The 25,333-nt window shown below is 47.3% G+C and overlaps 2 protein-coding genes across 4 annotated transcripts in view; both read right to left on the bottom strand.

The window, feature by feature from the left end:
* The window catches only part of LOC146867967 (sperm flagella and cilia-associated protein 1-like), a 368,080-nt gene extending 355,574 nt beyond the window's left edge, over positions 1 to 12,506 (bottom strand). For both annotated transcript variants that reach the window (XM_085608716.1, XM_085608715.1), the window contains exon 1: positions 12,341 to 12,506. In XM_085608716.1, the coding sequence (XP_085464842.1) occupies positions 12,341 to 12,452 (112 nt within the window). In that variant the 5' untranslated portion in view covers positions 12,453 to 12,506. The remainder of the gene's footprint in view (positions 1 to 12,340) is intronic.
* An 8,379-nt stretch (positions 12,507 to 20,885) lies between these two features.
* ADAM8 (ADAM metallopeptidase domain 8) overlaps positions 20,886 to 25,333 on the bottom strand; it is a 162,564-nt gene continuing 158,116 nt past the window's right edge. Inside the window, exon 25 of one of the 2 annotated variants that reach the window (XM_085608712.1) lies at positions 20,886 to 25,102. In XM_085608712.1, the coding sequence (XP_085464838.1) occupies positions 25,055 to 25,102 (48 nt within the window). In that variant the 3' untranslated portion in view covers positions 20,886 to 25,054. Of the gene's footprint in view, positions 25,106 to 25,333 lie in introns of both variants that reach the window. The other variant, XM_085608711.1, reaches the window with a different exon arrangement.

Below are 25,333 nucleotides of genomic sequence, written 5' to 3'. Positions count from 1 at the left end.
CATCTGCACCGATAAAGGGGGCTAGTGCTTGGAGCCCCGAGTTGATGTTCGAGTGCACCTCAAGCCTTTTGGACCCAAGCCTGAGCATTGATATTTGGCGGTGGCCATAACCGCCGAGTGTGCACCACCTCAGTAACCCATGGGGGCCACGGGGGCCAGTATACTACAGCCTCTGCATGTGGAGCATCAATGTTGGATTGAGGTGACGCTTGCCAGCTGAGAACTCATTCAGCGTTCTTTTTTACCCACAGATAATGCACGCACGGATTGAAATGCATCTGGCACTGCAACCTCCAAGATGCCTAGCGCGGACTCATTCAGAGCAGCCCATCAGAGGGCGCGCTTATTTTGCATAAAGAGAGACAGCTGCTGGTACGTGCCTATTCCCTCACCACGAGCCCTGGAAGAAGAAAAGATATTTTCGAAACGCGTCGGCGAGAGTGGTGTTTGACTGTGAAAGGGAGCTGGTTGGCGCCATCTGCACCGATAAAGGGGGCTAGTGCTTGGAGCCCCGAGTTGATGTTCGAGTGCACCTCAAGCCTTTTGGACCCAAGCCTGAGCATTGATATATATATATATATATATATATATATATACACACACACATACACACACATATATGTTACCTACTGGTGCTTACCATTTGGCAGTTTTAGTCAGGACCTAGGTTTCATAGGAAAAGCATTTTTTGACTTGCCAACTATATCTTTGACGCTGGTTGGCGAATCTTCACAAACGTTTCCAAAAAAAGTGTGCAGTGAGTCTTAATGTGCATGGAAAGTTTCAAGGTGATCTGTCAAGTGGGGGCCAAGAAAAGGGAAGGGGGAATCAAAAAAATTGCATTTCCATTGCTAATACCCATAGAAAGTTTAGATAAGACAACACCCGAACCGCTGAATGGAATTACACCACATTTAGCAGACAGGTCGGTCTTGGGTGATGTAGGAAGGTGGATATCTGACTATGGTTACCCCCAATTTTTTGCCTAGTGTCTAGCTGGTTTTTCGACTTAGTAGGCCTGAGATCCTGCCATTCAGGGTCTCAGCCTGTCTGCTCTCACTCTAAAATGGACTCCATGTACCCTAGGTGCATAACCCATTGGAATTAGATCACCCTGTGAGCCCCTGTACCAGTGTACACTAGGTACCCAGGGCATTGGTGTATCTAAGGCTACCAGGGGCTGAAGCATGTATTATGCCACCCCAGGCCTGGCCTAACAAATTTGACACAACTGGCTGATCACTCAGCTGGGGTAAGTTGGTGTAACCACCTCTTACTTAGGTGTAGTATACCTATACCTAACCTTAAATGGGACACATGTTAACCTATAAGTCACTCCTATGGCAGGCCTTAACAATCCTGAAGGCAGAGTGCTTGGTTCCATGTGAGATGGTGCTCTGGCATGAGCTGAGCCTGTCTGCAGTGGTCGGAACCCCTTCCTTCTACTGTTTCCAGATATCGTCATACCATATACTCTTAAGTGCATTATGAACCTCGCGGTTAAATGCTATCTTTGGTTTGGCTTTATCAAAACATGTCGAGTAAGGTGTCATACGAATTGGAATACTAACCCCTCGCCAATTCTGGCGACGGGGTTAGCATTCCACCCTTCTAGAGGGACACGACATGTACAGTACCTGAAACCCAGGTAAAATCAGACATAGCCTCAGCTCCACAAAATGGATGCTGCCACCACAGACACAAGTCTGCCCTCCTGCTGCTGGGAGTCCTTCCAGCTTGGGAAGTGTGGACAAAGGGTTTCCTGCCAGGGGAGGTGCGTGCACCACCCCAGACAGGATTTTGTGTATTGGTCAGGTAGGGCTTGAAAGAAACCAGACATGCCTGAGGCTCACAAGGAGCCTCGGTGCATATGCCAGTTCAAACCGGTCCTGGGGCACACCAGTCCCGGGTCTGGGGCGAGCTGGACAAAGGATTGGGGGTGTAACCACCCCCCTTCCTGGTCCCACCCTTAGGGAGGGACCTAGCAGGTAGTCCGGCCCCTAGAATCCGCTTAAAGGTAGGAGCTGTGTCCTAAGACTTGAGACATCCTGGAATCAACTTAACTACAAGAAGAAGACGGGAACTTCGACGCTCTGCTGCACAGAGGACTGAAGGAAATCTCCCGTGACCACCTTGCTAACGCAAGCACCATCCAGCGAATCAACGTCTGCTTTGCCGCCGCCTCCCGCCGGAGCCCGAGCCCAGAGACTGACAAGACCTGGACCTCCAGACCTCTCACCGCCCGATCCACAGTCCCTGAAAAGAAGGAACCCGTGGAGGCACCGAGACACGTGGAGCCAGCCATCTTGAAAAGACCACGACAAGCTGCAAGTGCAACAACCGAGGCTCCCTCCAAGTTGTGCTTTGGGATCTGAGAAGCCCAACACCCGAGCAGCATCTGCACCAAAGGTGAGCCCTCCAGCATCTCCACGATCTGCGTGGGGCCCTTCTGCATTTTGCCACTCGACGCGCCTAACCGGTTGCTGGCCCGCTGGCTAGTGGCCATCTTGGCGACGAACTTCAAGAACTACACCACTGGTCTGGTTGCTCCAGACTGGCCCTTGCTCCCCTCCAAAGGAGCAATCCCTCTGACCTTGCTGGTCAGAACCATCAGCTTATTTTGTTTTCCACAACAATTGCTTTTGCCAAGGCTTGTTTGCTTCGATCAAGTCGCCGACACCGCCGACAGCGAGAGCCTGCGTGGGACAGCTCGTGAACCGACTCCTGGACGTCGTCGACCTTCAGGGACCACGTGGCTGCAGAGACAAGCTGCACCTTTCTTCCTGTTTGCACCCGACATCGCCTGGTACCCACCTGGTGCCACGCTGGTCACTGGCTAGTGACTGTGAACACTGTCCCCTCTGCTTACAGGTCTTCTACAACACCGATCCACTCTTGGATCCACCGCATCCCTTCCGGACCGACCGCCTGCAGCATCTTTGTCCACAGGCTCCATTGAACAGATAGAAGAAACCCGACGCACTTCGAGGCCTATGCACCCGCTTCCTGTGGGTGAGGTAAAGCTGGCACTCCGGTGCCCAAGTGTAGAGAATCATATCTAGTGTCTGTGTTTCCAATCTTGAGTTCATAGTCCATCCGGAAGATCCTTTTTGCAGTAACTTTGTACTTTTTACGCACCCATTGAAAACCTATGGGAGCACGCGTGTGACTATTTGCTCTGCACACGCAACCCGTGGACCTCCTGGTCACTAACTGAAGTTAGCTCCTTGTAGGCCCAGCGATTCGAGAGGCCCTAGGCCTTTTCCCTTTTCTGTTCGTGGTACTTATACCACTATTTTAGTATATGGTTTGAGCGGCCACCAGGGCCTATCCATATAAAGTGCAACTTCTGTGTATTCTAATGTAATCTTGTTTGACGATTTGTGCTCCTGTGCTCATAAAGAGACTAGGGGATACTTTGAGAAATAAATACATATATATTTTCAATATATATCTGTGTGGTGTCCTTTCATTGGTATAAAAGGGGGTTGCATTTGGTAAAACAGCTTGCTTAACACGTTTCACAAGTTTAGCCTCAAAGACTGCTTAGCCTACGCTACCACTAGGGCAGCTAGTCTGAAAAGGTTGACTTACAACCACACCATAAGGGTTGCTTGGCATGGTACAAGGTGGTCACTTTAACTAGTGAACATCATATACCAGGCCAACTTCTCACATTGGTGAGCAGCGGTTGGATTTGAGCTTGCTGTGTTTTACCATTGTAATCTCTTGGTTACCAATTGAAAGATCACATAGGTACCTGTAGGTACATATAAAACAAGATTAGATATACTTAAGTTCTACTGAACTTAGTTGTTGTAGAGCAAAGGGAGTAGCACACCCTGACTACAACTACTAGATAGGTTTAGTAGGTAAACCCAAGTGTAGGTAGATTGCAACACATCCACCCACACTTAAGAGCAATGGCTGGGGCAGAGGGGTCCACTGTACCCATCTCTGTTGAGAGTGACCCCCAGAGGGCCCCATCCATCTTTGCTACCCTTAATCAAAATGAGCTCAGGCAGTTGGCAAATATCAGGGGCCTTAAACAGCCCAAGAATCCTACTTCTGCTGAACTCAGAGAGCTTTTACAGGCTGATGAAGATCAGAAAGCTCTCAGGAAAGCCTCCCAGTTAGGCCCCTTAGGGACAGGAACAGGAGGCCCCCCTTCTGAAGATGCTACTGAGGTACCCCTTTCCAATAGTCACCCCTTAGATGAGATTCATACTACAGAGGATGAAAGTGAGAAGGGTACTGATACAGAAGGTAGTGGGGATGAAGGGAGAACTAGCCCAGTGCCAAGTGTTATACGTGGCCCAGCTAACTTAAGGCTATTGGGGACTGACAATGGGATCACCCCATTGGATCTCCCCAGTGGACTTAACCAGGGGTTTGGGAGGCAAAGGAATCACTCAGGTGAATCTAATGCTTCTCATGCCTCTAGAGGCTCTCAAGGTCACTCCAGGAGAAGGATGACCACCCCTCAGAGGAGGGAGCATGAGGCCAGAATGCAAGAAGCCCAGCTGAGGATCAGGAAGCAGGAGCTAGAAGTAGCCCTGATGGAAGAGAAACTGAGCAAGGCTAGGCAGCATAAAGATAGTGGGTCTATACCCACTGGTGGCAGCATTGTCCCTAAGGACAAAGATAGGGTCTTTGATAATAGGAACCTGTCCAAGGTTGTGCCCCCCTACAAAAGTGGGGATGACATCCACAAATGGATGACTGCTCTTGAGAGAGCCTGCAAAGTGCAGCAGGTTCCTGAAGACCAGTGGGCAGCAATCTTATGGCTCTCCTTTGAAGGGAGAGGCAGAGATAGACTCCTCACTGTTAGAGAAGAGGATGTCAGAAATTACAGAGTCCCGAAGAGTGTCCTAGTTGATGGGTTAGGCTTAACCACTGAACAGTACAGGTTAATGTTCAGAGATACCCAGAAGGCACAGACTCAGGACTGGTCTGAATATGTGGAATGTGCAACTAAGGCTTTGGAGGGTTGGTTGCTGGGAAGTAAGGTGTCTGATTATACAGGATTGTACAATTTGATGATGAGAGAGCAGATTTTAAGTAATTGTCAAAACCAGCTTCTCCATCAACACCTGGTAGACTCAGATTTGACCTCTCCCCAAGAATTGGGAAAGAGGGCAGATAAATGGGTCAGGACCAGGATCAGGCCTAAAAACCAGGGTGGTGACCAAAAGAAAGATACCACCAAGCCTCAAGAGAAGGGTGGGGATAAAGCAAAAGAGAAATCTTCCTCAGGGCCCCAAAACTCCACACAGGGTGGTGGGTCCCAAGCTCCCTCCTCTACCACAGCTAAAAAGCCTTACTGCCATGAATGTAAAATTCCTGGGCATTGGAAAACTGACAGCAGTTGCCCAAAGGCTAAAAACAAAACTGTTCCTCCAATTACTCCTGTCACACCACCTATTGCTGTCAGCAGTAATCCCCCAGGTGGTGGGAGTGCCCCCAGAAATTTGGGTGGGTTTACTTGGGGAACACAGGGGGACCCTGGCTTAGCCAATTCCCCTACAGCAACTACTCTTGTCTGTGATGGTGGCATGGGGTTTGCCAACTTCACTGCCTGTCCCAACACTTTGGGTAGGTACAGACAGGAGCCCTACATCAATGGTACAAAAGCTGAGGCCTACAGAGACACTGGAGCTAGCATCACTATGGTGGCCCATTGGCTAGTTCCCTCTGAGCAGCTTTTGCCTGGTTTCTCCTACCAGGTGACTAACATTGATGGCAAACAGAACAGTCATCCCATGGCAGAGGTATGTCTCAGCTGGGGAGGTGTCACTGGCCCTAAAAGGGTGGCAGTGTCCCCAACCTTGCCTGTGGACTGCTTACTGGGGAATGACTTAGAACTCTCAGCCTGGGCTGGAGTTGAACAAGACACCCATTCTAAAATGGTAGGCCTTTCACAAAAGGGTAGTGGGGTTGTGCCATTCACAACCCCTGTCCAAATAGATTTCCTCCCTGGAAAGGTTGGAAGGGCAGTGGTAGCCACAGCCCAGGCACAGACAGACTTCCCTGTAGAGACTGGCAGAGCTGTGACAGTCACAGCTCAAACACAAACTGAGTGCCCCCCTGAAAAGGTTGGCAAGGCTGTAATGGTCTCAGCCTATACTCAGACTGACATAGGTGTAGTGAAGCCTGAAACTATGGATCACTCCACACAAACAGAGAGTAGTGGGGAGGAAGAAAAGTCTCCCTCTCCCCAGACATTAGGAAAAGGTCAGCCACCTCAGGGATCTGACCTCACCCCTTGTGAAGGAACTGCCCCAGAGGTAGCCAGGCTTGGCCTGGCAGAGCCTCTGATGTCAGTGGCCCCTTCCAAGGTGGGACCCAGTCTGGTGCAGGTAGCCTGCCTCTCTCTACCCTGCCTCAGTCAGCCCAGGGCTGCAGAGGTCAGGGAGGCCAGTGGACCCCAAGAGGGCCCCTGTCCACAAGAACCCCCCCATCAAAAGAATGAGGATTGCCTGACTAGTAGCCCTAGCCAGGTGATGGGTAAAAACATTCCTGCGGGATCTCCGTTACAGGTAGTTAGGGACCTCCCCCAGAGGGATTCTGTTGGGCACAGGCAAACCTGGGACCTTAGGGCCCCAAACCTGACCTGTCCCTCCAGTAAGCCCACAAAAGGGACCCAGCCTCCAGCTTTAGGTAGCCAGAGGCTGACCCTGAGAGCACAGTGCAACTCAGTTAAGGAAAGAAAGGCATCCATGGTGGAGGATGATTGGAGGAAGCTGAGGCCTCACTTTGAGGACACTCACTTCAGTACTCCATCTCAACACCAGCCTTTTACTTTGCCAAGACACACCAAAGGTAGAGATTCCCTATGGTGGAGACCCTCTGATACCCTTAGGGTGAGGGATTGCTTAGTGGACCATGAGACAGGGGGTAACCATGCCAGTGCTGGTTCCTCCTTATATGGCCACTTGGGCAATATAGGCTTACCTGGTCAAGGTCAGCCTTATCTCCCTTCGTTTGGGGGGGGGGGGGTTGTGTAGGAAGGTGGATATCTGACTATGGTTACCCCCAATTTTTTGCCTAGTGTCTAGCTGGTTTTTTGACTTAGTAGGCCTGAGATCCTGCCATTCAGGGTCTCAGCCTGTCTGCTCTCACTCTAAAATGGACTCCATGTACCCTAGGTGCATAACCCATTGGAATTAGATCACCCTGTGAGCCCCTGTACCAGTGTACACTAGGTACCCAGGGCATTGGTGTATCTAAGGCTACCAGGGGCTGAAGCATGTATTATGCCACCCCAGGCCTGGCCTAACAAATTTGACACAACTGGCTGATCACTCAGCTGGGGTAAGTTGGTGTAACCACCTCTTACTTAGGTGTAGTATACCTATACCTAACCTTAAATGGGACACATGTTAACCTATAAGTCACTCCTATGGCAGGCCTTAACAATCCTGAAGGCAGAGTGCTTGGTTCCATGTGAGATGGTGCTCTGGCATGAGCTGAGCCTGTCTGCAGTGGTCGGAACCCCTTCCTTCTACTGTTTCCAGATATCGTCATACCATATACTCTTAAGTGCATTATGAACCTCGCGGTTAAATGCTATCTTTGGTTTGGCTTTATCAAAACATGTCGAGTAAGGTGTCATACGAATTGGAATACTAACCCCTCGCCAATTCTGGAGACGGGGTTAGCATTCCACCCTTCTAGAGGGACACGACATGTACAGTACCTGAAACCCGGGTAAAATCAGACATAGCCTCAGCTCCACAAAATGGATGCTGCCACCACAGACACAAGTCTGCCCTCCTGCTGCTGGGAGTCCTTCCAGCTTGGGAGGTGTGGACAAAGGGTTTCCTGCCAGGGGAGGTGCGTGCACCACCCCAGACAGGATTTTGTGTATTGGTCAGGTAGGGCTTGAAAGAAACCAGACATGCCTGAGGCTCACAAGGAGCCTCGGTGCATATGCCAGTTCAAACCGGTCCTGGGGCACACCAGTCCCGGGCCTGGGGCGAGCTGGACAAAGGATTGGGGGTGTAACCACCCCCCTTCCTGGTCCCACCCTTAGGGAGGGACCTAGCAGGTAGTCCGGCCCCTAGAATCCGCTTAAAGGTAGGAGCTGTGTCCTAAGACTTGAGACATCCTGGAATCAACTTAACTACAAGAAGAAGACGGGAACTTCGACGCTCTGCTGCACAGAGGACTGAAGGAAATCTCCCCTGTGGTCAGGGAGTGACCACCTTGCTAACGCAAGCACCATCCAGCGAATCAACGTCTGCTTTGCCGCCGCCTCCCGCCGGAGCCCGAGCCCAGAGACTGACAAGACCTGGACCTCCAGACCTCTCATTGCCCGATCCACAGTCCCTGAAAAGAAGGAACCCGTGGAGGCACCGAGACACGTGGAGCCAGCCATCTTGAAAAGACCATGACAAGCTGCAAGTGCAACGACCGAGGCTCCCTCCAAGTTGTGCTTTGGGATCTGAGAAGCCCAACACCCGAGCAGCATCTGCACCAAAGGTGAGCCCTCCAGCATCTCCACGATCTGCGTGGGGCCCTTCTGCATTTTGCCACTCGACGCGCCTAACCGGTTGCTGGCCCGCTGGCTAGTGGCCATCTTGGCGATGAACTTCAAGAACTACACTGCTGGTCTAGTTGCTCCAGACTGGCCCTTGCTCCCCTCCAAAGGAGCAATCCCTCTGACCTTGCTGGTCAGAACCATCAGCTTATTTTGTTTTCCACAACAATTGCTTTTGCCAAGGCTTGTTTGCTTCGATCAAGTCGCCGACACCGCCGACAGCGAGAGCCTGCGTGGGACAGCTCGTGAACCGACTCCTGGACGTCGTCGACCTTCAGGGACCACGTGGCTGCAGAGACAAGCTGCACCTTTCTTCCTGTTTGCACCCGACATCGCCTGGTACCCACCTGGTGCCACGCTGGTCACTGGCTAGTGACTGTGAACACTGTCCCCTCTGCTTACAGGTCTTCTACAACACCGATCCACTCTTGGATCCACCGCATCCCTTCCGGACCGACCGCCTGCAGCATCTTTGTCCACAGGCTCCATTGAACAGATAGAAGAAACCCGACGCACTTCGAGGCCTATGCACCCGCTTCCTGTGGGTGAGGTAAAGCTGGCACTCCGGTGCCCAAGTGTAGAGAATCATCTCTAGTGTCTGTGTTTCCAATCTTGAGTTCATAGTCCATCCGGAAGATCCTTTTTGCAGTAACTTTGTACTTTTTACGCACCCATTGAAAACCTATAGGAGCACGCGTGTGACTATTTGCTCTGCACACGCAACCCGTGGACCTCCTGGTCACTAACTGAAGTTAGCTCCTTGTAGGCCCAGCGATTCGAGAGGCCCTAGGCCTTTTCCCTTTTCTGTTCGTGGTACTTATACCACTATTTTAGTATATGGTTTGAGCGGCCACCAGGGCCTATCCATATAAAGTGCAACTTCTGTGTATTCTAATGTAATCTTGTTTGACGATTTGTGCTCCTGTGCTCATAAAGAGACTAGGGGATACTTTGAGAAATAAATACATATATATTTTCAATATATATCTGTGTGGTGTCCTTTCATTGGTATAAAAGGGGGTTGCATTTGGTAAAACAGCTTGCTTAACACGTTTCACGAGTTTAGCCTCAAAGACTGCTTAGCCTACGCTACCACTAGGGCAGCTAGTCCGAAAAGGTTGACTTACAACCACACCATAAGGGTTGCTTGGCATGGTACAAGGTGGTCACTTTAACTAGTGAACATCATATACCAGGCCAACTTCTCACAGGTGAGAAAACAAACTTTTTGTTATTTGGTGTAAATCCCTTCAGTAGCTTTAGAGTTATTAAAAGAAAACCAAATGTGTATATCTAGCGACGCGAATCCTCAGTGAATCCTCCCGATCTTGTGCAGAGAGTCTTGGGGAGGTGGTGGTCCCCGGGGCATATTAAAGCCCCAGGCGGGGGTCTGCGCTGCCCCTCTCCACTATTGTTGTAAAGACTCCCAAGGCTAAATAAATAATGAAGCAGGGACCGCACGGACCCCCCAGGCTCTGGAGAACACCACCTCCCCTAAGCCAAATACATATTTAAAACTGGGAGGGGGATCGCGCAGCCTCCTTCCCGGGCCATATACGGCCATGGGGACCACCATCTCCCTGATGCCGGCCTGTGCTAATTTACAGAGGGGGGCCGCGCAGCCCCTCTTCTGGAGCCATTAATGGCCATGGGACTGCCTCCAAAATTGGCCTAGGGAGGGGGGGCACACCTCTCAGTATTATTTTTCAAATTGGCCCAAAGGAGGTGGTGGTGTGCGTTGCCTCCCACCCCCGCTTATTTTTAAATTTAGCCCTAGGGAGGTGGTGATCCCGGGACATGGTAAAGCCCCAGAAGGGGGATTGTCCGCTTGGCCCCCTCCACTATAGTTGTAAAGCCCCAGGGAGGTTGTGGTCCCCGGGGCTCAATGAGCCCAATGGAGGGGGGTCCTCATGCCTCCCCTCCCATATTTAAATAAAGCCCCGGGGGCGGTGGTCCCTGAGGCTAAAAAGAACCCTGGATGGGGGAACTGAGCGCCTCCCACCTTATGTTATGAAATACCCTGAAGCCCATGGGACCTGGCCCACCCAGGGGCAAATCTGAAAAGAAGCACAGGAGACTATGCTTGTTTTTTTGTACATTTTTGCCACGGATTCGCAAATCCACCACAATTTCACAGCAAACATTTAAAAAAATGTTTTTTTGCCCTGGCCCCCAGCACCAAGGCTAGGGGGTCAGGGTATTCCTACCCTGACTCCTTTTCTTTTCTTTCACAAGGCTGTGAGTTGCGCGGGGGTGCCTGGTTAATGGGGTTTTGGTACGCAGGCCCAACTCCTGCTGCACATGGCCAAAGGCGATGTGTGGCATGGGATAGGGTGCTTCCTAGGTGGTAGTCTGCTTTGCCTGGCTGCATGTCTGAAGGCCAGACATGGTGTGGAGTTGAGTAGGCCGCAGGCCCGTCATACAACAACCACTGCGTACGGCCAAAGGTACTTATAGGGGGTTTGCCTACGGTTGGATTAATGTAAAGTCATTAAAATTACTTAATGTTAAAACACAGATAAGTTCACTTAAAAAACCAAAGGTTAAAGGGGTGTTATAGTTAGGTTCACATTTTACTCGCACAAAACCATAGAAATTCAGCAGTTATAGTTATGGCTAGCTCAAGTAACTATAACGCTTGCCCTAAGGCAACTATAATTTGCTCCCTTGCCATGCACTGCTAATTACCCCACATATTACATCAGTCATGACATCTTTGATAACATCATTCAAAATATCAATGTAACTTTTACAGTGAAATTATTTAGGAGAAAACTTGCGCGAGTTATAGCTACCATAGGGCACGAGTTGAGCTAACCATAACTAGAGCTGGACTGGCTGTAGTGGGCACCGGGCGTTTCCCCGGTGGGCCGTCAGGGTGGGGGCCGGTGTTGGGCCCCTGGGGGGGACTTTTTGTTACTGGGGGCGGTAATATCAGCCCACTGTAACAAAATCGTCCGAAACCGGCCCTAGCAAACAGCTCGGCCGCACATGCTCTGCACCTGAGGGCCGGCTGAGCTGTTTGCCAGGGCCGGTTGCGGTTCCCACTCCGTCCCTGACCATAACTAACGTTTAAAAAAACACTGAATTCACTCATTTGTAATTCAGTGACCTAACTGCAACTTGCTCTTCTTCCATGCACTGCTTATGACCTCCAATGTTGCATCACTCATGACATGTTAAATTACATCATTGATGACATTATTGATGACTGATTATTGATTACGTAGAAGATGCTATATATGCTCAGAAAGGAAAACGATGTTGCAGATTAAAAAAAACAAAAAACGCAGGCTAAAATGTTTTCCTGCATGACGTGTACTGAATCTATAGGGGTGATGAAGGTGTTGTACGGATTCGGAACCATTATTGGATGAGGAGGGAGTTGTTTGAGGGCATTGGTGGGGTTTGTTTCAATCTGTAGAGTAGGGAATTACTGATCATGCAGGACTGTACCAATTACAAAGTGGCTGTGCGTGATGTAACAGATGTAACAACGTGTGTCTGATCGGGGGGCTGCTGCGTCCATGCCGCCAAAATATCTTTATGGCGTGAGCTTCTTACCGGTGATCGCAGCAGCTAAATGAGACACCGGTTTCTATATGACCAATTGCAAGCTTTGGGGCACTAAAGGACATTTGTTATTACCCCCTCCCAACACCCTAGAGGTTTTTGTTACTCAGCTAGCACTTTCCTCCCTACCGTCCGTAAGTACTGTCCACCACTAACACTCGCGCTCTCTCTCTTCCGAGAACCGCTCCTGCCCCCGCCCGCCTGATAGACCCCTGTCCTTCATACCCCCGTCGCTCAGGTCTCGGGTCAGGCTCCTCTTGGGTCTGCTCAGTGGCACTTGGTCTATCCAGGCGCAGAGACCCTGCAGAGAGTCCGGGGGTACCACAGAGCCGCTCATCGGGGAAACTCTGATGTTTGCTAGAGCCGTAAGAATATTCTGCTTACGTCTTGGGTCTGTTTACCGTTGCTAGGAAACCACCCGAGTACGGAAGCCTTAGAGAGACAAAGGAGGAAGAGTGGGAAGGAACGAGAGGAAACGGGGAAGAGAATGATGCCCAGACAGTACAAAACCAAGACAGAGAGCCACTAATGTGATAACAAGCATTGGCATAGCCAATAGGTCTCGCCTTTGGGACCTTATAAGTGTTTAGCCATGCAACAGTTTATTTATTTATTTATTTAATGCGTTTTTATATAGCCGGACTTTACCCGAAGGTGTCAGAGCGCTTCACAATAGGAGCAGTAATGATACATAAGGAGAAAAATTACAAGTGAGCATGTTACAAAATCAAACGTTACGTTACATGAGGCAATAGTGACAATTGTGCAGGTATAATGTTGTTGCAGTAAGGATAGTGTGCTGCATAACTAAATACTTATAAGGTCCCAAAGGCGAGACCTATTGGCAGAGAACACAAACTTAAAAGTGCATGTATGTTGACAACCACTGCTTAACATGAAAATTTCAATATATTTGCTATAAAGCCCTCCCACATCATTTTAAGACGGGCTTCTGAGCTGAGAGCTCACTCAGAGAAAGACCAACTGACCAGAGCCTACTCCTACGGGTTTCCATATACATTTGGAGAAGATTTCTATCACATGGGACTCCCAAATAATCCCAGCAGTACACTTAGAAATCTGACAGCCACATATTCCCTGTGTATTCAAGCACAACAGTCATTGTGCAGTTTCCACTGAGTGGAGAGTCCGTGGGGTAAAATAATGCAGAAATGTGTGACTGTACATTCCTTTTTTCCTGCAGAGGGAAACTATTGTCCCTAATAAACTCCTTCTCCGAGACCTACAAGAAATCCCTATCCACTCAAAGGATTGTCGCTTACTCTGATTTTCACTGTATTATGTGAGTGCCCGTATGGGGATGAGCAATTTAGTACAGCACATCTTTTTTCTGCATGACCAAGGGGCACTCAGGTGCACAGAAACATGTGTCTGATGCGCCGTTACAGCACTGCTGAAAAGGAATATGATGTGCAAAGGCTACAGAAGCACCCTGTAGTTGATTTGAATAATGAGTAATGAGAAAGTAGCACGTTCAGTGTTGGTCAATCATCACCGTTTACAGGCAAATTGCTTACAGATTTTGCATCAAAAGTGTCATATGCAGGCATAAGAATATATGAAGGGCATTGTAGCACATAAAACCAACTTACACCTCTGCACCCAATCTTTGTGAAACTTCAGCCATTAGGAATTCAATGAAAAAAACATGTTCTTAGGGTTATAAACTGTTTTTGGTTATGATGTGCATCTAGGTATCCGTATCTGTGTGCCTGGAGTGGCGCATAACGTGCAGCCCTTTGGTCAATGCAAAATTATCACTTTAGCCATTTCTTAAAATATTTGGTCTATTTTTTTTAACTTTCCCGAAAATTTTCTAGGAGTACAAATAATAACTAAGCCTTCTGGACTTGAAAGCTTTAATGTATTCTCACTCTAACTCACACTCAAGCACAGAAACATGCAATGTAATAAGAGCACCGCTCTTATCGTGCATGACATCAACACACTGCAGACATAAGGCACTCGGCAAATCCACACGCTCACAACCAAGCACAACTAAGTAACATGCATCAATATCTTATCAGAGACATGCAACTAGAATACAATACATTTATCGTAGGTGGATAGTCTGGAAAAGTGGCATGGATCCAATCCTGCAGGGCCTATGTTGAATATCCTAGGTATGCGAATGCAGGTGATGATTTATAAACGTATCATTCAGGAAGGCGGATTGTTGCTAAATCGAAGCGGGTGGAATACGTTTCAATCTCTTCTGACAAACGTCACTTCATAAGGTGTAAAGTTAGCATACATATGTAGAACCGAAAAAGTACATGACATTCACCAACGAGTTAAAACACTGCGGTTCTCGCAGTACCTACAGAAGCAAAATTAAGTTCTTAACATTTTAGCACAAGACTATCCATTTACAGACATTAAAATGCTCTATGTTATGCTTTTAAAATAATATATATTCGAAAAAACTACTGTTGTTCTCGTGCTTAGGTTTACTCTTCAACGCCAGTGCAGCTAACCTGTTGAAAAAGAAAATACCGAGCATACTGCATCAAGTTACGTCGATATTAGACTAAAGCAGGTGCCGTCTGAGCAGCCGAGGATGGCGTTTCTAGTCTGTCAAACTGAGTCCGGGATGTGCAGGCAACCCCAGTTTTCAACACACCCATTTCACGTCAAACGTGCCTCACTGTCACATTTGGTTATTCTGCAAAAGATGTAGGGTTGCATATGAATTCCTCAGACCTCCGAAAGCAAGCCCGAGCTGTTCTGTGCTGCAGGTAGTGCAACTGGGAGGAAAGTGTTGGGGCAAGCCTCATTTCATTGCCAGACCCTGGGATGACACTGCAATTCCCAGCTCCGATACTTGACTTCTGACCCTCCTCCAAATCATTTCACACGTTGACTGCTACTTTTAACTTTTCTTGACGGGCAACATCCATCTCTACGACCACAATTCTGGTCAAAGATACCACCCCATGACAATGTGTACTTTGGCCTCCCCAATATCCGAAAATCATTACTCTCTGGCCAACGCAAGTCAACGGTGACATAATATACCTTCCAGAAAAACTCTTGAGTTCTCAATTTTCGCATGTGTTGGGTGGCGGATCCTAGTGGAGAGCTTTACCTACTACAAGTCTTCTCACAAGGAAGAAGTGGTGGGTTACAGTCTCTGGGTTACTTCAGATTTAGAAGCTAATCTGAAGTAAACCACAGAGCCCACTGGCACGTAGAAGTTCCAGTCAAAAATGAAATACGCGTCACACCTGAAATATTTCAAATATTAAGAAAAGAAGGCATGTGCGCTTTACTGTGGGTGGGGTTTCTTCCAACTGCACAGGAACTTAATGAAAATGAGACCCTCCAACCACCCCTTCTTCAGCCCAGGCCCTCGCTGTACAGTCAGTTCGGGGTCGATCTCTATCTTGAAGGTCTGCTGCTGCAGGGTCTTCAGGATGATCTGCAGGAGGCCGTCTCCCCGGGACTCCATCGCCGCTGCGCCTGTTTCCGGAAGGTCCGGCACTCGCTCTATTGCACTGCGGGACTGGGCTGCGCGCGCTAAGGGGTCGCTATCTCATGGCTGCGCGCCGCCCGCCGCCATCGTGACTCGCTCAGAGTATCCTGAAAACTTGACTAGCTTGAGAAGCCGGGGGTGGAAACCAACAAAGATGCGCATGCTCACATCCTCGCCTCCGCTCCAGAAGCAGAAGGTGTTGTTCATAGACATAGAAGAGAGAAGCACAAGGGTTCCTGTCTCGTTGAATAGACTTCATAAACCACCAGATGCGCATTTCTCACTGTACGCTCGCTCAAAATATTGCTTGTCATTGCAGACAAAACGTCACTGTCAACGTCTTCTTTTGGCACATAGCAAGCACTGCGTGATCCTATCATGGCATTCGGAAATGCCCCGTTGATGCGCTCAGTCAAACTTCAATGAAATCTAATGTTCAACTGTAACAGCGCACCGCGGTCACAATGCATTGATATGTTTATAATTCACAATTCTAAAGTGTTTATTTACTGTAGGGGTGGATGTGTGTATCAGTTGCTACCTTTCTCAGAAAACAAGGCGCCGCCGTGGCCAGGAAAGACCGGACAACCCCTAACCAAGCAAAATAGCATGCTCATGCCTTACACTGTACCAAAGGACTCGGTCACAACTCACCGAATGAAAGTCTGAGAAGAAACGGGTGACGTGAATGGGCTGAGCGGCGACAACTGTGCGGACTTCCCCCCTTTACGCTGTGCGACGCCGGAGAGGAGGGAAAGAGGAAAACGCCATGACGTTTTCGTTTGCCTTTTTCTGCCGTCCCACTTGGACGGTTTCGCCTGCTAAAAGGTTTCTTGTCTTTATGGGGCCATGTGTTTGGCCCCATAAAGATAAGAAACCTTTTGCGACGAACGCAAAGCAGGCGAGGCCGCCCAAATGGGACGGCCGAAAAAGCCGAGCGAATACGTCACAAGGAGCTCTTTTCCAATGGCTGGCCACCATTTAGCATAAACGGTGATGCCAACCAATGGAAAAGAGGGGCGGGGCTTAATGCACTTTACTAAAAAATCCCCATATCATTTAATCTCACCAGCGAGACTGCGCATGCGCGCAGCCTACGCCAGGCGAGACCTAAAAAAGAAGGAACACCCCCTCTGGGCAAAATAGTTCTCCAGCAGGAGCAACACAGAACCAAGGACACGGAGGGCTCAGCCGCGTCTCAAAAACGTTGTGATCCTCCACGTCAGTACCTAGTTGTGTACCAGCGCAATTGCAGGAGGCTCACTAAACTATGTGTCACTTGGGACTAGTGTCTGTTTCAGTGCTTGTAGTTGTTCCCCTGTCGGTGTTTATGTGTGTGTTTTGCATGCACCAGCCCTGCTGTGCGTGTGTCTCTGTGCTGCTCCAGTGCAGGCTTTGCCTCCACCTCTGGATAGCGGGAGCTCTCGCATGCGAAAACACAGCTCAGTCCTTTCATCTGAGAGCTCTATGAGGAAGCAGTCTGTCGTGATACTGCTTGTCTCTTGCCATCTCCTGCCCCCGCCCGGCGTTAGCCGGACCCCCAGCCCGCAAGAATTAATGCACAGCCACTGCCGTAGCGCGTTGTGTGGAGGTATGCACTTTCTAGCCCACTGCAAACCCTCCCCCATTGTTTGTCTGAGGCCCCACTTACCGGCTAGGCTTAAGTCTAAACCTCCGGCTCCTGCAGGTTGGGCTTCGATCTAATTTTACTTACATTCTGCTCTGTCGACTAAAAGATACGCCCGGCGACATCTATCGGACGACAAAGAATCGCCAGGGGGCAGAGGAGAATAGAAGACTTAAGAAGAGGCAACATTCACATGTGTGCACCCCCCATCACGGGAACTGGGCTGGCCCTCCCCAACCCTTGCTCACAAATGATGATGTCATGGTAATTGGTGTTGGTGATTGGGTACCAATTATGTGCTCCGGCGCTCTCCCTCCTACCCCCACCCAATGCCTGCATCCTCCAGAGCTGCTCTTCTCCCTGCCTCCTCCCAGACCGTTCTCCACCCTGCACCTTCCTGGCCTCTCTCCATCCTGCATCTCATAGGCCAATATCCATCCAGCATTATCCTGGCCTCTCTACATCCGACAGACCGCACTCGATATTGCATCTTCCGAGACTTAATAAAGAATGCCCCGGGGAGTGGCGGTCCCCGGGGCAATGTGGGGGGGGGGGCCAGGAGCCCCCCATGCATTTTATTGGAAGCCCCGGGGAGGTGGCGGTCCTTGGGGCTGCGGGGTCCGCCGCTGCCCCCGGTAATATAATTTGGCATTGTCCACGCTTTGTTTTTTAAAAATATTTCTCGGCAGGATTCGCGACCCCCAACGCGAATTCTGCCGTTTAAAACAAAAACAATTGGGGGGTCCTGGGGCCCTGAGCAGGTCTAGGGGGTCAGAGTGTTTCTACCCTGCCCCCTTTTCTTGTTTTTCACCTTTTTTTAAAACTCTTTTCTTGTGACTCGGATACCGAGTCTCAAGATGGCTGCCGAAACATATGCTCAGATATCGATATTTGTTCTTTTTTTAATTTCTGAAGAACTACTGAATGGATTTACACAATTTAAAAAACACAGGTCTCTTTCTGAACCAAGGGCTACCTTTTTGCCAAATTTGGTGAAATTCCGTTCAGCAGTTCGGGCTGTTGTCTGTTCCAATTTTTCCTATGGAAATTAACATGGGAAAAACGTGTTTTGGGACTCTCCTTTTTTTCTCGGGTCATTCTTGACGAATCACCCCGAAACTTTCAAGACAGGAGCTGACCGGAGCGCCCCAGTAGTTTTGAAATTTTGACGAAGATTCGTCACACGGCGCCAAAGATATTGGCAAAAGAAAAAACGCTATTTGAATAGAAACGAGGTCCTAACTATAACTACCTACTGGCGACCGACCGCCTGTAGGTTATATATATATATATATATAGTGCATTATACACTGTTAAGCGGGAATGTGTGATAAGAGATGTATGCTGTTATGAGCTTGGTGATATCGAACTACATGAAGCATTTTTGCTAATAACTTTTTTTTATAAGACCTTTACAGCACTTTCTTGTGTGGAACGCTGTAAAGAGCAGGTGTTACAAATTTCCACTTTAATGTCACTTCATTCGCCAGTCTTTGAAAGGATGCAGGACTGAATTGATTATATGGAATTCCTGCCTTTGATCTAAAGTCATAATACATACTAATGGCCAACACTTATCTCGCTTACCGTTCTTGCCAAAATGAGGAACTTAAAAAAGGCTCTGAGGAGACGATTATTCTTAGCTGCGATTCCAATTCATAAGTAGCAAAGTTGGACCGGTATCTGGTGAGTCTGGACTGGGAATGGTCTTTAATCACTGGCCAGATTCATAAAGGTATTCTCTGCTGTAAGCATGCACTTACAGCTGAAAATTATTGCATGTATGTTTGTGGACATTCACAAACTGAAATGAGAACCTTGCCCACCCTAGAACTGGTCAGAAATTTTCCAGGATAGGAAAATAACCAGTCATCCCCTGATTAGCTGGTGCTGTAAAGGAAGGGCTTTTCCATTAGAAAAACATTTTGCTGCAGAGAAAAAATGAGAAATAGTGTGTTTTGCACATTTGATAATCTTAAGGAATTCACAACTTGTGCAATGGTATGCCTGGAAACCTGCACCTCATGTAGCTTTCCAGGTGTATTACTGCTCCTATTTTGAGAATGGCAACAGTATGTTCAGTCGGAGCCAGGGCTGTAACACAAGCCCCTGTAGTCCTTGAAGGTGCAAGGGGGTTCCTAACCCTTCAGGTGCCCCCACTCCTCCAGAGGCTCCAATTTAGATCATGTTCAATGAAAATCTTTAAGATATGGGAGATTCAGGGGGCCCTATTCACATTATGCACGGGGGGGGGGGCATCATTTTGTACTATGCCACTGTTGGATCCGTAGGAGGCCGCCTATACTTTTACACTTTTTTATCTGATTTAGGCCTAGAGAATATTCAGGAAATTGTAGCAAATGTACTATTCCCAACATAGGATGTGCAATTTGTACACTGACTTGTTTGTGAATGGGGATGCAGTCAGTGATGTGACTTGTCATGTGCTAATAGGTCATCTTGCAAATCGTCCATTTGCTAGGGGTCGCAAAGTTACTTGTGTAATTAATATTTAGGAGGTAGGTCACAGTTCGTGACCGCCAGTGATTGGCTGCAAATGCTGGGATTGAACCCTTATAGAAGACTTTTGTCGGTGTATAGCTTTCCCAAAAGGGACATTTTTTAAGGTCTTCCTATGCCAAGATTTTATAGGGGGCTTAGAGCTCACCTATTGCTTTAATTGTCTGGCTTTATTGTCACTCTTATTCCTTGCTTCTTATTCAATGAATGTCCTTATCCATTGTGTGTTTGCCCCTCTCCTGGATCAAAGCCTCTTTACCATCCTTATGATTGGCTGACTTGTATCCTTTCACTGCTCACATTTAGGGAACCACTTTTTCTTTTCTGGTAAGCAGTCATCGAGAGTGCATGTGTTTGATAGCTCTCTGCCTCGTGTGCTTCTCACTTGCCAAATACCCGCCCTCCTGCACAATGGGGTTGCTTTCTCCCTTGTGTTCTGCTCTCTCCCTCTCTTGTGCTCCCCCCGCACTTTGTGTTGTGGTGCCCCTTGTATTCTGCTCTTTCTCGTGTGTGCTTCTCCCTCTGCCCTGGTGCTCTGTGTTGCTCTCTTCTTCGTATGCTTCTTTCTTCTGTAATCTTCTTCCAACTAGGCTTTATTTTTATTGTATCCCCCTGAAATCCTTGTTTCTTTCCCCTAGCCACTCTTACACTGCTCCACCACCCCTTGCAGGCATTTACTTTGTTTTGTCTTTATTTTGAGATCCTGGAGACTGCCATTTGCTGTTGGGCTCTTCACTTCAACAAGCAGCAACAAACACGGTACGGCAGTCTACAAAACATGCAAAGGATTTGTCTTTAGACTTAAGCAAGCCTTTTCTGACTAATTAGGCTAACGTAAAGATGCTATTATTTGTAGAACATCCAAAATGGAAGCCTTTCTGTCTGAAATTCAGAGATGTATTTTCCTCAGACCATGCTTTCGATTTAGATGAGAGAAATCTGCCAAATAATTACCTTCCAAGTCCAAAGCAATTAACCTATACTTTCTAGAGTCCTGTTCATCTGCTTTTGAAATATCAAACATGAGCACATCACACAAAAACACTCTGTGATTAGATAACCAATCCTTACATTCACAAGTGCAGTCACTCACTACATACCAAAGACTGAGACTCATCCACACAAAATTCTGTTCTAGACTTTATTATTAGAAAAACATTTGATTTAAGCATTGCACAATATCAAAATCAATTTCCCAGATTTCACATATACATATTAAGAAGCACATTTGTTCATATTCATATCCATGTTTTGGTAGTTGAGAGAAAGGGAGTCTGAACTAGTCTTGCCACCAGGGCATTTTCAGCACAGAAATAAATCTAACCAAAACTCTCAACGTTGTTACCGAACAATTGCATAGGATTGCCAAAAGGACGAGTGAGGCAAACAGTAGGTTTTGTATAGTAAAACTTTTTGACAGCGTACCCTGTAAAATCTATGGACTGAATGAGCCCTTGACACTCCCCCATCCCCCTCAACAATCGCGTGAATTTTAGGTGAGACATATTTGTAATATGTGCATCCGCTTTAAGTTTAAACTCATAATGCATTTGCCATTCCTATGATAATCCACTTTGAACTGGGGAGAAATTATTCTTTTTATGGTTACTAACTCTTTTGAAAGACTCAGGCACATAAGTACAATATGGCACAATCTTCTAGGCACCCAATTCCATGTGATGGACCTTGTAATTGCGCATCATGGGCATATTGTACTTGCTATCCCTGTTCCAAGGTCCACATACACCAGGAGAAAATCATTCAGTCAACTTCCCCAGGGTATGGAATTAAAACCAGGTTTGTGATCTCCATTTCTGGTGTAAAATATGGCTACTACGCCTGTGGAATTCTAGTACTAGCAAAGTTTTCAACGTGGCCTCAATAAATGATGGGTTTTTGTTATTTTATTATTTTTATTTATTTTTTTAGAAAGTTTTAAAAACACAACCTGACCCCAAAATCCACCCAAGTTTTAAAGATAGTACATTTGAGAGAAAAATAAGTAAAACTACGGTGTGATGCCAAAGCTGACTTGTGGAATCATGCTGACGGCACAGTCCTTGAGTGATCTTGTGTACTGGGATGTTTTTCAGACTCTTGCTGGTAGCTCCTAGCATGTGTTCTGCTTTGGTAGGAAATGAAACCATCAGCAGCTTTGTGACTGCATTACCACCTTGACAGTTCTCCCAATTGTATTTTGTCTGAAGAGACAGACCCATCTCTAGGTGTGAAAGAAGGAGAGATGTGGAAACACTGGGCAGCAATAGGACTAAATAAGGAAACCAAAACACAGTACTAAAGAGATGAATCTGCCCTGGAGTCACCAATTCCCCCAGCTACACGTTTATCCCGCTCTCGCTTCCCCCAATACAGTCGAGGTCAGGGTTGCTCCCAGAAGCCTGACTAAGAAGCCCTTCACTTAATCTCTTACAATCATTACAATTTCACAGTATGCAATTCCACACTCATGACAAAGGGCTTGTTATTCTGGGAGAACAGTGATAGACATGCCTTCTCCATCCCTGTAGTTCCATGATGTCTGGAACATGCAAGGTTTTCCTGACCTTACACCTCAGTAGTACTCAGCATAACTTCTGGATTTTATAACTTTTTGTCATGCATAGCGCAGCTCAGTCTGAACTGCCTTACCCACTGAGCAGTTCCACGTCTTATGAACAAATGTTATTGGCTTGCACTATTTCGGCTAACTTTACCAATGTGAGGCTACCATCTGGCTGCAATAGAACGCAAGTGATACAGAGACCAAAGGACTAGGCTAGTCATGTGACATGCAGGAACCGAACTGCCACCTGCCCATTTGAATGACATAAACAGTAACAAAACTTGCATTTTATGTTCACTAAAAACAAATAAAACACTCTTGCTGAGTAGTTTAGACCTGTCTAAACTACTCCTAAATCTACAGTGAAGCAAATGTCCACAATAAGTGCAAGTGCAGTAGAGAATGCATCAACTCTGCCTCATGCCACACTCCCTGCCTCCTCCGTACAATAAAACCAATTGATAGTGTTTTTATCATGAAATTGGATTACCCCATTGTATAAATTATGGGAGGTAATTAGGGGTGGCCAGGAGTTGCAGCTGTTGCCCTTGAATTCATGCCCTTTGGCACAACTGACACTGCTTCTGGTTCCTTACCCATCTCACAGATCACGAAAGCAACATGAGGAACAGAAGGTAACACTGCTTTCTATAGTTTCCACTTTTTCCACTCCCTCTGGCTCGGCAAAATAAATGGGCCACTGCTGTGGGACAAAGGGGTAGAAAAGTAGCTGCCACTTTGATGTCATTGCTGGTCAAAGAGTTTGTGATGCCAATTATGCTACCCCTGGCATTATGATGAAACAACGTCTACTGTTACAATTTGGCGTATGAGTCTTGTCGTCTGCCCTCCCCCTACCCCATCAAAAGGCAAATGAACCTTATTTGCAGGGCAGGGGTTAGGAAGCTTGGTTTAAAGTGTCACACAGTGGCCAAGCCCATAGGAGTGATTGTTGAAGGAATAACTGAACAACCGGGAATGTTTGCAAACTGGGAGATTGCCTGCCAGCCTGGAATGCCTGAAACAAAGGTAAGAGTAGGGATGAGTCGGTCACAAATCAAGCCTCTTGGGTCATTTTCAGATACTGGAGAAGGACAGTCTGTTATTAGGATGCATAGAGCAAAAGGAGTGCTTTTCCGTGGGACGCTGGAGGAAGAGCTGGCGCCTCTATACTTGCCCTGGAATGTTGTGACCTCCCCATTCACTGGTTCTACTGCTCTTATGGACATATCATGAGGCTCACTCACTGATGCTCAGCTCCTATCTTTTGGAATATGAAGTAACCTGGACACAGGTCTTCAACTGCTCTCTCTGTTAGGAATGTTGGGCGCTCCTTCAAAGTTCCTGAGGACCTGTTATTTCTATGGAATGGTGGGAGTCTGCTCACAGGTTCACAGATCCTGCTTCTTTTAGGAACAATGAGGTGCTCATTTGCAGGTCTTCACTTTCTGTCTCTTTAGGAATGTCAGGGAGCTCTCTCAGATTTTCCTCAATACCCACTAGCTGTTGGAGTATTGTGGCGCTTTCCCACGCAGCCTCAACTCTGACTCATTTTGGGAATGTTGGGAAACTATCTTGTAGGTTCCTTGCTCTTCATTGTCAAGAGGGTGTGAGAGGGTTCTCGCTCAAAGGTCCACAACTCCAGCTGGAATGTTGGGATATTTCCTGGGCAAAGTACATCATTTATTATGGGGCTTCTGGGTTTGAACAGTCTGTTGAGAGTGGTGAAGGCTTTTAGAGGCACTGCTCCACTGGGAAAACATTACACTTTGATTTAGGCCCATCTGCCTAAGAAACAAAGGAAAGTAAGAGGGATTCTGTTATAATTAACAAAAATAATATTTTTAATACAATGGTGGGCTGGGCGAGACCTCCAGGTACCTGCTCCCGAGGGAAAATATTTGGTCTGCTAACTATATTTTTGGAGAAATGGAATGAGGTTTACAATTAGAAAAAAGTGCAACAGAAAACATAATTTTAAATTGAAGAGAACAAAAACATCCTTATTATTGCAAATATAGAAATTATCATACAACATAATAAACCTGCTTTTAGAATATTCCTGTAAACTAAGATGTACGCTGCCTGTGCATCTGGCTAAGTAAGCGGAAGACTTATGCATATCATAAGCAAATGTCAATTGAGTGGTATTCTAAACAAATCGAGTTACAGGTAGTGACAGTTCCATCACAGCACCATTTTGTCAGGGTCCCGGGTATGTCCATCATGACTTATTTATCAATTTATAATTTATGATTATATAATCCTCAAATTTTGCGTTTGTTACTGAAATTAAGTAAAACAATCTTAGTCCAGCACTAGAATGTGGCACATCTGGAGTGGGCCAGACTACTGCATTCAGGAAAGAAAGGCTAATTGTTGCAAAGATGGTCAATGGATTCCAAGAGTCTTCTTGATTGTTCAAATGGAAAAGATGGTGGCAGGAATTGGACATACCGAGTATTGATGGTAGGGACGCAGTCTAAAGTGCACATATTGGGGCTGCAGACAATCGGGAGAACCTCCATTTGATGCAATACGATTTAAAGCTGAGAGCTTCCTTGTGGGCTGGTAGATTCCATCTCTTATCCTGCAGTCCTAGAGGAAGAATGGATGTTGCGCTGTACCATACAATTGGAGGATAGGTGTTGTGGACACAGACCACCTACCCCCAAGCACACAGAGTCTGCATCACTTGTGTTGTGCGTCCCACGGCGATGTAATCAAATGCGGTCATCTAAGCTTCAGTGGTGGCTTCAAGGCGACCTTCGGGTGAGATATCTGCTTGGTAGGACAAATGAGAGAGTTCAGCATATTGTATTTGTTTGTTGGAAGCAAAATATTTCAATACTTTCCCCTCCCTTGTGAAATCTTGCACCAAATTAAAGACACAGATACCTGCTCACAGAGTTAAGCTCTCTAAGAACTCCCAGTAACTACTAGACCACTCTGATCACCTGAATAATGCATACATTTGCTTATGGATGTGGTAAGGTAACAAGTGAATGCATC

Source organism: Triturus cristatus, chromosome 1_2, assembly GCF_964204655.1.
Source record: "Triturus cristatus chromosome 1_2, aTriCri1.1, whole genome shotgun sequence".
Classification (NCBI taxonomy): domain Eukaryota; kingdom Metazoa; phylum Chordata; class Amphibia; order Caudata; family Salamandridae; genus Triturus; species Triturus cristatus.
This window is presented reverse-complemented; position numbering and strand designations above follow the sequence as displayed.